The 12638-nt window shown below is 33.3% G+C and overlaps 1 protein-coding gene across 1 annotated transcript; it reads right to left on the bottom strand.

Moving 5' to 3' along the window:
* Positions 1 to 8834: 8834 nt before the first annotated feature.
* On the bottom strand, positions 8835 to 11410 carry LOC109185298. Its single transcript, XM_019335277.1, has 11 exons — positions 11264 to 11410; positions 11074 to 11154; positions 10884 to 10992; positions 10700 to 10796; positions 10579 to 10639; positions 10342 to 10424; positions 9805 to 9937; positions 9416 to 9703; positions 9196 to 9326; positions 9094 to 9160; positions 8835 to 9002 (listed from the first exon to the last, which is right to left on the bottom strand). Exons 1-11 carry the CDS (start codon positions 11408 to 11410, stop codon positions 8835 to 8837), a joined length of 1365 nt encoding a protein of 454 aa, XP_019190822.1.
* Between the last annotated feature and the right edge of the window lie 1228 nt (positions 11411 to 12638).

Here is a 12638-nt window from a genome sequence, read left to right as displayed (position 1 = left end):
TGAATATCACTATGACCTCTGCGAAACATAGGGAATATGCTATCAACAATGGTAGAAATTGGATCCTCAACACAAGTTAGCACAAATTCTTCAGGAATATTTATCTCACATTCTCCATGCAAAGACTCACCAATTGTTCCATCACCGATATTAGCAATCCACTTTGAAAATTTTTCAATCTGTTGAACATCAGTTTCTGATTGCAATGACCTTAGTCTGAGATTCTTTGTTAGCCTAAATACTTTACAGTTTCTCCAAAGATATGATGCATTGATACTTGCTCCAACAATATCTTGCCTGGTGCCCTTTGGAATGACTGGTAGAATCTGTCTGAAATCTCCACTTAACACCACGGTTTTCCCACCAAAAGTCATATCCAAGCTATTTTGATTTTTGGCACTCATGATATCTCTCATACTACGGTCTAAAGCTTCAAAGCAAAACTTATGCATCATCGGTGCCTCATCCCAAATGATCAACTTACATTGCATTAACAATTTTGCCAAATGACTGCTTTGGCTGATGTTGCATGTTGAATCTTCATTAACAGCAATTGGTATTGAAAATCTAGAATGCGCAGTTCGACCTCCTGGTAATAGAAGCGATGCTATACCACTTGATGCCACATTTAAAACTATATCACCCTTTGACCTTAAAGCAGACGACAATCTCTCAATAATAAGAATGTTTTTCCAGTTCCACCGTATCCATAAACAAAAAACAGTCCTCCAAGATTGTTCTCAGCATCTTGCAAAACATTTCCATATATAGCCCTTTGCTCTTCGGTGAGTTGATGCACCAATTTTTCATTCTCTTCCTTCATGACATTAATATCATATGTTAATTCCTCTTGTATCATACGATTGGTGGTTCTATCATGAATCTCTAAATCCGGTATTGGCATCAACGGAAAGTCTTTCAAACTCTTTCCAATAGCAGAAAGTATTATTTCTATCTCGCGAAGTGCAAAATTCTTTTTCTCATCTTCAGATAAAATCAAATCTGTGATAATATAATCAATCGCATATTTTAAGTATGTGTATACAATAAATCTGTACAAAGTGAAATTACAAATATAAAATTTTACCTGTAATCCCCAATTAAGCTCTAATTTTGAATTGTGCATCCTCAGCCAAATAGTGCCACGCAGCTTCCCACACAACTTCAGGTTTAGCCATTGAGTTTGACATTAATAGTGTGACAAACAATCTTCTCAAATTAACATCGGTCGCCCATTGACTTGCTTCTTCTATCGCATAAACATATTCCCTATCGTCGTCTACTAATCCCCTGGCAGAACACGCATCCCTAAAAGAATCATATTGCACACCATCTACTTTTTTTATGTCCAAAAAACTCGTGGGCCCTTTTACTTTATTCAAAAGACATCTCAAATAAAATATCTCCCCTGTACCAGGTGGCACATAGAAAAGTCTACCGATGGCAAATCCTCTTTTCCTTGGTTGCCATTTCCTAACATCTTTCTTCCATACAAATTTAGTGGGCATTTCGGCATATGTAAGTTGTTTTGCATCTGGGTAGGTTTTATTTGCCTCAAACCATTCTAAGAACATGCTCTGCAAAATTGTTGGACGGCTTAGTATGTTATCAACAGGATCGTCATCTGCGAATATAACACTTTGTTGATTGGGCAAGTGAAAGCTCAATCGCTCAACAGATGGTGTCCTTAACTGTATATCAAATCCAAACAATCGCCAAGCTGCTTCACACGGAGAAATATACCGACAGTCATAGAACATATTGATTTCATCGATCACTTTTGGACTTTCGTCATCGCTGTTGGATTTGTAAAACTCTGCGGTAACCCTATCATGGCCCTTGTTTATGTACTTGAACAAATACTTGATTGACCGGGATTGATTACACCATTCCACATTAATATGAGCCCTATACTTTAGTAACAAATGTCTATTGTGTGGTACTACGTACCTATTATCCAACTCAATACCATTGCGCATGACAGACCTGCCATTGTCTCTTTTGCGGTATATAGGATAACCATCCTCGTCCACAGTTGATGTATTAACAAACTTCTTGGGAAAGTGTTTAGTACACTTACCATTTGCCATACATGGAGAAAGCATCCGTGCTTTCCCGCAAGGGCCATGCATCATAAACTCCTCAACAACTTTGAAGTATTCTGGATTTCTTTCTTGGTCAGGTAATTCAGCTGAAATGATGTTGTCCAGATTTATCCCACTTTGTGCTCGATTGTTTTTATCCAGAAACAAAAGTATATGAGCATGCGGTAGTCCTCTTTTTTGAAACTCTATAGTATAGATCACTGTTAACAAAGAAATTGCAACATTCATTTTATAATATATGGGTAAAATTGTGAAATTTGTATGGATTAAAAACTACAACATTAAAATAGTATCTTATTTTGACACGTACCTCCAATTACTGGGCCAAATAACTTGTTCTTTCGGCATTCTGATAGTAGAGCATCCAACTTCAATTTGAATATTCTACATATTATGTCTGGACAATCTTCTGGCCTTAGATTTCTTGTATTCAAGAACCGTTGTATCTCAGGCCACTTGGGGTTGCAAGTAAACGTGATGAACAAATCTGGATATCCAACCCATCGGCAAATGACCATTGCGTCCTGGTAATTTTGTATCATGTATCTAGCACCACCGTTAAAACTCGAAGGCAATATTATTCGTTTTCCTTGAGCAGTGGGGTCAAGTTCACCTCTTGTTAATGTATCATTCAAGCAATTATATGATTCGCATCTCAAACTTTTTTGATGTGTCCGTATATATATCAACCTTCCGGACTCAACCATCGTATAGGCATCAACCAGGAATTGCAGGAATAGCCTTCTTGCATGCAACAATGTTGAAACTTCTGTTATCCTAGACTGGATACGGTAAGAAAAATATTCTCGAGGGCTTATCCTTTGACGACCACCAGATGTGTTCCCCTTTATCGTTGAGAAGGGAATGTCCTCCCTATAACCGTCTTCACCATAAGGAAACAATAAAGGATATTGCATTGGCAGGTAAGCAGGATTTAACTCAGTGATTCGTTGCAAGAGACCGCTCTTTGTTTCAACCAGAATGTCGCGTTCACCAATATTAGTATCGATATCACCAACAATCAACGCAGCAACCTCTGAGACCTGTGGCAAGTTGTATGTCCTAGCATCCCTTGATCTCTTACCAAGCAATTTTATCTTAACCTCAGCGGTTGGGTTTTTTTTGTAGTTCATCTCGTGCCATGCGAAATGTTTTGACTAACACATTGTGTTCATCCAAAACAGATTGAATCACATTGACAATCTCAACATGAATGTCGTTTCGCTTACCATCTTGCCTAAAATATAAAACGGTGAACAATTAGATTTGTAATAAAACTACATCATAACAACATTTATAACATAAAATGCCACACACTTACCTAACAGAATTGACACGGTTGTCCATTTCATTGTTGGTATCATAGATATACAGCTGTGCGAAATGCGGTTTCATGCCATCTACCGGCAATAGACTACCAATGTAATGGAAGTTCTGGCTATTGATACCGAAGATTGGGGGACCACTGTTTCTGTTGACGTTTCGGTCTATTTTCCCACCCATCGAAGTGAAGCAGAACATACTGTTGTATGTTCTAATGTTGTGTAGAAATTCCTTGTTCTTTTCTGATTCTCTAAAAAAAAGATCATATATCGGTTGTGGGGGCATCAGCATGTATGGCAATTGAATCTTACCATTGTTGCAACACAAGTTATATTTCGGGTGGTCGCGATTATCTGTTTTGTGTGTCCATTCTTCGTACCAAAACAGCGCTCCACAGTGCTGACATTCCGCCGCTGCATCACCAAGATCTTGGTATTCCACTAAATAGACAATTAAAATAAAATAAATCCAATTGCACTAAATTTATTAAAACACCGTAATATAGTAAACATACCAGTATTGTAAGCAGTTGGTTCTGTAACTTGATAGCTATTTGTTGGCTCATCACCGACGTGGCTACCATTTGAAGTCCCCACTGTCGATTCAATTCGTATTGTGGCTTGGTTTGTGCATGCCGTCTCAAAAAATTGCTTTATACCTACCATGTACATAATTAATTTTTTTTAGAAATGTTTCCAAACCTCCACAAAATATCGTAGTGACATTGTTACCATTTACAAAATAATTACTTACCATTTTCACCTAATTGGATATGTTGTTGTGTAATTGGTGACAATCCTAAGCATAATATATGAAATTAGTTTCATATGACTTAAACCAAGAATAACAGCAATAAAAATTTGGAAATTACTCCTATTTAACATTATACGTACCATGATTTTCTTTCGCGGTTTTTGAAATAGTGTCCATATTGGAAACTTCTTCAAAATCTTGAAACAAATCCCGATTGACAACATTACACTGGATAATAGTTTTACCCTTATCCATGCATTTTCTTTTGTTGCAATTTGTGTTACCTAAAAAATATATACCTTACAACTTAGCTAGCATAATTTAATAAAAATTTATTAAGTTGTATAAAATGATGTAATAAATACTTACCATTGGATATATCATTTAGAGGTGGGCGTTTGTTCTCATACATTGTGTGGGTACCTTTTATATAACCAATTAAAAATGAAATTTAAAAAAAAAAAATTTAGCATGCAACTGTAATACAAACAATTAAGTAATTGTGGTCTAAAATGTAAAAACTCACCGTTAAGTATATCGCTTTTTGCACTCGAAGAGAATGTATTTTGGGATCCTAAAACAAAATGCCTTGATTTACTGTTGCTGGTTGTATATTCCGTACTACGCGTACTAATTTGTATATCCAAGGATTCTATATTAACTGAAAAAAACATAACACGTTTGTCATATGTTATCTACTATAAAGAATTTTTGTACAATCATTAAATAGTTTACCTGTTGTGAGAGCACTTTTTGGCCTCTCACTTGAATTACAATACATTTGTGGTGTGTATTCCATTTGCGGATCATTAATATTTTCTTGTAGCATGGTATGGTTGTTCTCAACATTTTCTTCAAAGGCAAACATTAGACAATAAATAACTAACATATTTAACTTGAATTATAAGCTATATATTATAAGAATTAGTGCACTTTTAAAAACATAAATACATTAACCATGGTCCACATAGTACCGTGATACATAATTAAAAAAAAAAAATTAAAAGTGCAAAATACAAATTCAAAATTTTAAAAGTGCAAAATACAAATTCTTAATGGTAAGAAATTTAAACACTATTAGAAGCTAAGTATTATATGAAATAAGTCATGAATTAACATCGTCAATACATTAACCGTGGTCCACGTAGTAACGTGAACCATAATCAAAACTAAAATAAAAAAATTGTAAATGCAAATAATGTACATCCATTAAAAAAGTAATGTACCTTATATACAAAAATACTTAAAAAAAATTAATCTGAATTCATAATCAACTATTTTTTTGTACAAACTTATTATTGAAGTATGACTTTAAAATCTGCAAATCTCTATAATTAAACATTACCCTAATCAAACCCAATATATAATGATTTTAATACATAGCCCAAACCATTCCCCCATGTTTGATAACCCATACCCGGCCCACTTCTTACCCATAACACTCCCCTCACACCCTCCTTCCTCCCAGATTACTATCAGCTACCTCTCATCCATATCCGAATGCGGACATCCCTATTTCTTTCTTCGCTCTTGAGCTTTGTACAATTTCAGGCAATAATCTTTATGTCCTAAAGATCTTCATGACCTTTAACATCCGATGAGGATGGATTTTCAAAACCCTATCTTCATTTCAATATTTATCAGCCGATCTTCGTTCTCATTCGAAGATCGTGGATTTGAGTGCCCGATCTTCATTTGTTAATCGAAGATTTTACTATTTTGTGGGCGATTTCGCTTTCACTCTTCCAATCTGAAATTGGGTTGCCAGATCGTCGTTGTTTACTCGGAGGTCTTCGATTTGAGTGTCGGATCTTCGATTTTCTTCCTCTCGCTTCGTTTTTAGTAGGCGATCTTCAGATCGATGGGAAGATTTGCGTTTTGATTAGTCCATCTTCGTTTACAATGGTATTTTGAAGGTTCTAGGGTTGATGTCACGATCTAGATACAAAGCACTGTAATCTTTCAATCCAGTCGCTATGAGATAAGTTCCCACCAAATTTTATTCTATCCCTATGTTCTATCGTATATGCTTGTAATTAACATTTTTTAAAAAAAATTTGCAGATCTATGTACAAATGTCGTACAGTGTTCATCACCGTAGAAAGACATTCCAGGAATTTTTCGACCATTCGTCGCTCAGATAAGTGGAATAGAAACAAATATTTACCTAAAATCGTAGATTAGCATAGGGTTTCATCATATTATTTCTTAGTGTTTCAACTAACTTAAATACTCTTATCTTTTAGGGGAGCAGTGTTCATAATTGGTTGCATAAGAGAAAGATGGGAAGATCAGGATGCATAATAGGCTGTGGTCATTGAAGTAAAAGCAGAAACTGGTAAACTTAAATTAAGAGTTTTAATAGTGTAGAGTATACCTTGATTGTTGATTATGTGCTTCCTTTTGCTCCTTATTAGTGTAGATGAATTAAGTTTCCTCATGTCTGATGTTGTTTTGGATCTTTCAATAATGATTTGTGAGTGTAGTTTGAGCATGCATATTTGCTATATTTTGAATGCTTTAGTGGCTGATAATCATTAATGTTTACACATGTACTAAAATGATTATGACTGTTCAGTTTTTTTGGAAAAACTAAAATGCAACAGTGTATTGCTGCCATTGAATACACATGTTTCCCTATCACTCATGCACTTTTTCTTTTTACAAATATACTAACACTGTTTTTAGTATTGGGCAAATGATGAACATATAATTCTGATGCAGTTATATGACATTCTTAGAATCTGTCTGTATATTTTTAACATTTTTATTTACAAATTACAAATTGTGTGGTTTTTAAAGCCAAAGAGCATTGTGTTTCCAATTTTATATTGAGATTCATTACATTTATAATGATAGATTACATATTGAGTACTTGAATACTTTGTTGGCACATTTGTTACTTATATTGTTAAAGTTGCTATAATAAAATCAGTTAAAATCATTTTGTTCGTTCTTGATTCTTTGGCAAATGATTAAACTTTGTTTGTGATGCATATGTTAAATGACTAAATTACATTTACTATTTGTAGTCCTATTTTTTTTTTTTTTTTGACATTTTTTTTGGCACAGCAGTTGAATACTTGGCAGTGCTGACAGATTCTTATATATCACAGATTCTACATTTTCAGATTACAAATTAGTATATTATATAGTATGTATTAGGGGATGAGTATTTACTCTCCAAGTTTATAAAACTTTACTTCTGTAAATTGTAGATTTTAAATGTTTAAATCTTAGATCCGTTGAGATCAGAAACAGTACTGTATTGTGTACTTTTTAGACAAATTGACATGGAAAATATTTGGTCAATTACAATGTTTACGGTTTGATTTTGTAATGTTCTTAAAAGCGTTGTGAGCTTTTTCTGTTACTTTATAGGCTCAAAGATGTATCACATTTTGTAAAACATGTATAAAAGTTTCAGTCCTACATTTTTTTACTTTTTAATCGTATATTACTAATGAATTCTCATATGATAAGGTTTTGTATTTATTTACAACAATCACAATTATATAGGATTTTCAGAAAGCGAAAATATAATCCTTTTTGAATTGACGAAGTCAAAGTTCATTTTTGAAGTACATATGATTGTTTAATTACATTGTTCACAGCTACTTCCAAGACTATATTTTTAAGTTTGTAAATGTTTTTTTCTACTGTTCACCTTTTGTCTACTGTTAACCTTAATAAATTAGACTTTATTCAAAGCAATTTACTCTACATATTCTATTATATAGTAATATATGTACTTATACTGTGATCATTTGAATAGTTTTGATACAATTTTGACCTTAAAGTCTAATTTATATTTAACTTAACCAAAGTTAATGATAATTGAAATTCACCAAAGCTATATCTGGATTTATTTTAGTTGATATATTTGGGTTTAATTGATTTAGTGCTATCATTGACTATTTGCTTTTTGAATTGACAAAGTCCAAACAAATTTGTATACACTTTTCACTTTCAAAGTGTAGAATATAGGACTATCCAACTAATCTAGTAAATGTATTATTTTGGTTAGAACCTAATTTATGTAGGACTATCCTTAAACTCAATGTATATGTGATTAATTTCAAATTTAGTTTTTTTATTAACATCATTATGTGTTTGATTGAATACATGTTTTCCATGTTACTTTCTGGTTAGTTTGGTAATGATTCTATTGAAATTGTTTTGAGTCTGAAAGTAATATAGAAGAATGTATATAGTGCAAATAAATAGTTTTATTACAATCTATATTACAATAAATTACAGAATCAGTACATGACTATAGATTTATCACATAGGTATAAGTAAATTAGTTTAAAAGCTTTTCTGGTACAGTGGTTTGTTGTGCTTCATTGTTGACCTGATTGGGACTGTGTTTGCTTCCTTGTCTTTAGTTGCTTGTTAGATTGCTTGCTTGGTAACTTAATTCTTCCCCTGTATACAGTTTCATATATCTAACCAAATAAAGAAATAAACAGTGTAATAAAATTAAACATAGATAAACCAAAAAGGAAAAGAGTCAAACTGACTACAAATGTTCATATGGAAACAAACTGACATTGTTTTAGAAATGAAAATAGATAGTTTGCAGGCCAAAATATTAGTTTCAAAACAGTAAAACCACAAAACATGTGGTAACAGTCTGTAGTATCCAAGATCTTAAACTTTTTCCTTTTTAACAACATTTTTCCCCTTCTTCCTAGAGGAGGAAAATTGATCCAGAAGCGATCTCTTCACACCATTAGAATCATCAGTCTCAAGGTCTACACTTTGAGAGTGTTGTATACTCAAGGGGCTGTTGACCTCATTCTCTCCATTTGAAGCCTCCTATATACATGAAAAGTTTATTTAGTCAAACACATGTCATAAGAAGACTTAAAAATGTAAGTATAGTGTATACTTTATTAAAAATAAGAACCTGATCAGATTCCTCATCTTCTTCCTCGTCCTCATCTATCATTTTTGTCATCAAGTCCTTCTTTGGTCTTCAATAAGGTTAGAACAATAGGGAGAGACTAACACTTCATCCCTTAGTACTCTCATCACAGTGTAGGCTGAATTAGCTCCCTTCATGAACTCCATCTTTAATGATATCTTAAATATCATTCGCATACCAACTAAGAATTCCAATTCTGCTGGAATGTCTGAAACCTAAAATAAACAAAATAGCATACTTAGAGGTCAAATAGATTAACACAGCTGCTATTAAGGTATTAAATTATAGTGTTGTGTGACTTTACCTTATTATACTTGAGGTACAAACTGTGTGCTGGGATACCAACTAATTCAGAACACTCCCTATCCCACAAAAGGAAGGGAGCATCTTTTTGACCTTTATCAAGAACAATCACTTTCACTCTATACCTTGCCATGCCTTCTTGATACTTCTTATTACAGTGTGTACAACTGAAATCACCTACTTGGCCAGACAGTTTTCTGTTACATCCTGGTGACATGCATGAGATGTACATCCATCCAAATGACCCTTCAATTCCCACTATTTCAGCAGGAACATAGAATTCCCCATTCTGCCATAGGAAATGTAACTTGGTTAGTATGTATTATCATGACAAATAATTACTGATCTTACTGGACTGTATTAATGATATGCCAAATTTCAGAGTATAACCTGTTTCTTTTTCAACAGATCAGCAACAGGAGTTACAGTCAAAGCACCACTGTTGAAGTCATCAATTCCTTGGGATTGAGAAAGCACAGTGGCAGTGCTGATACTGCGTAAAGGGCTGTGTGATGCACTTAACCTACAGGTAACAAAAACGGGGTAATTATATGAGTCCATTGCATGTTATGAATAAGTGTTATAAATAATAGATACAGTAGATTCATTGTTGTCTCATGCATTGTTATGTGTTGAGTTGTAAAATGTAGACAATAGATAACATCTAACAACTGAAAGGCACTTAATCAAATTTAAAATGCATGCTATTTAAAATGTATACAGTAGACAGTAGATAACATACTAAAATCCATGCTATTTAAAATGTATAGAGTAGATAACATTATAAATGCAATGCTATTTGAAATGTAATCAGTAGATAAAGTTTAAAATATAAAAAAAAAAAAAAAAGGCACTGACATGGTATTTAAAATATAGACAGTAAACAGTAGATAACATTATAAAGCACATGCTATTTAAGGCACTTACTGAGATTTAAAATCAACAAATTCCTGATAAGGTCCATTCAAATGAAGTTGGGTAGCATTATAGCAGCTAGTATCTGATTTCACCTATTAGAATCATACATGTTAATGATTGTTGGAAAACCTAGATAAAAATCAAAAGAATAATGCAATGGCATAACTTACCATTCACCACTTTTGCCTGACAAAGTTGAAGAACCAAAATTAGGGGTTCTTGAAGACCAAAATCATAATATGGTACCATAGAAGCAACATGACTGTCCCAAACAGTGCACGGTAATGTATTTCCCCTATAGGCAATTCTGTTAGAAAGAATTTAATGATTAAAAATATAGGCACATAGTTGTTAGTAGAAAACTTACTGATTATCCGCCATTTTGAAATCAAGAAGTTTTGCTGGTCTGCCTCCTATTATTTTGTCCACAGGAGCATGGATCTCGACAACTCTGCCTATTAAATCTGTAAAATCAAAAAAAAAATGAATAGTAGACAAAATACAGAAATAGAAAACTTAAAAAATAGCAAAAACATGAACTAAATACTTACCAAACAACACCTTGTCATTCACTTGAGTAGGGTCTTTCAAAGAGTCATAGTTTTTGAGCTGAAACATCTTATTAGGAAAACCTTTCGATTTGATGGCCTTTACTTGAGTCTTATAGTTTAACATAATCATATATTCGTGATCACAAGTTTTGAAAGTATAATAGTGGGTGAAAACCAAAATTTTTTTTACAGAATAGAGCTTCCCTTCTATGAACACATTCTTATATTTCTGGACATCACTGTTTTGCATATTCAAATGTATGAAAGTACCCTGCACGTAGGATTAGTGAAATAAATAAGACATGTGTATTGCATTGGAATAATTATAAAGCCTAAAGCTTAAACAGTTAAATAAAATCATAAGAATGACACGAAAATACCTCTTTATCACAGACCAAAACTTCTCGACTCTTGATCTCGGTGGACCCTCTGTTCTCGGCTATTTCGTAGCATCTAACACACTTTACTCTTATTGCTTTCTCCCTATCAAGCGGGCCAATGTCTTTTACTGGAACATACATTGGCATTGTTTAGTGGCTGAAAGTTTGGGTGTGTTTTTTGTAAAATGCAGGTGATACGAACTGAATATATTCTGAAGTTTGGAGGGGAATTCTCCATCGACACAGGCTTATATATGGAGTATAAATCAATGGATTTCAAAATCTGGGAAGACTAAAGGGGGCTGTCGACCTTTCAGTTTTCAAGAGCATGTTGCGGCTACATTTAAATGTTTATGGAGAAATCGATTTTCAAAGCATTCTTTATAATTAACACTCTCGTTAGAAGTCTGTAATAATTAGAATTCTATTTAATCTTTTTTTTTTTGTTGGTATGGCAAAAAAGTAGTCGGCTGTATTTAATTGCACGCGATTAATAACAACTTTTTCTCAGGCCATCAAACGGCGTCGTTTTCATTGGGCGGGATTTTGACATAGGCAGAAACTTAGTGATTTATTATAATGATAGATTATGAACAATTTTGAAAATCGGTGGACACGGTTCCACAGACCATAGCATAATTTGCTTAAAGGATTAGTGTTATTAAATCAATTGTTATACCGTGCACCAGGGCGCACATAGCAATGTGCGGCGCCTCTCAAAACAACATCGTTTTGGTAAGTTCTGTATTTTCATGTATGAAATAATGTGCATTCTATTATATAATTATGTACATTCGAAACATGTGAATTTTCAATTATAAAATTTTGTGTTTTCAGGTATAAAATTCTGTGCATTCTATTATATAATTTTGTACATTCGAAACATGAAAATATTTAGTTATAAAATTTTGTGTATTCTATTATACAATTCTGTATATTCAAAACATGCTTTTTTTTAAGGACTTAACAGTAGACACGCGAAAGGTCCAAAACGACGTTGTTTTGGGCCACGCAAATTATGCTATGCAACCGAATGCACCATGCGCATGGTGCATACGATGCAAAACGACGTCGTTTTGGTTAAAAAGAACACGTGTCCCACTTAAAAAAGAAATCAGGTTCGATTCCCGGCAATAGCATTTTTATATATCCATAAATTCATAACTATATATCCACAAATTCATAACTATATATCCATAGTGAATGAATGAAGTAAAAATCCACAATGAATGAACTAAATATCCCCAATGAATGAACTAAATATCCCCAATTAATGAACTAAATATCCACAATGATTGAACTAAATATCCACAATGAATGAACTAAATATCCATAAATTCATAACTATATATCCAGAAATTCATAACTATATATC

This window comes from Ipomoea nil, unplaced genomic scaffold, assembly GCF_001879475.1.
Source record: "Ipomoea nil cultivar Tokyo-kokei standard unplaced genomic scaffold, Asagao_1.1 scaffold1317, whole genome shotgun sequence".
In the NCBI taxonomy this organism is placed as follows: domain Eukaryota; kingdom Viridiplantae; phylum Streptophyta; class Magnoliopsida; order Solanales; family Convolvulaceae; genus Ipomoea; species Ipomoea nil.
Note: the sequence above shows the minus strand (reverse complement) of the source record. Positions and strands in the feature narration are given on the sequence as shown.

Excerpts from the sequence above, each read along its gene's own strand:
- LOC109185298 (XM_019335277.1), bottom strand. The coding sequence starts at position 11,410 with ATGCCAATGTATGTTCCAGTAAAAGACATTGGCCCGCTTGATAGGGAG. Across the intron at positions 10,797-10,883 it reads GAATGACAAGGTGTTGTTTG|ATTTAATAGGCAGAGTTGTC; the intron begins GTAAGTATTTAG and ends TTGATTTTACAG. Across the intron at positions 9,003-9,093 it reads AAGATGAGGAATCTGATCAG|GAGGCTTCAAATGGAGAGAA; the intron begins GTTCTTATTTTT and ends TCATGTATATAG.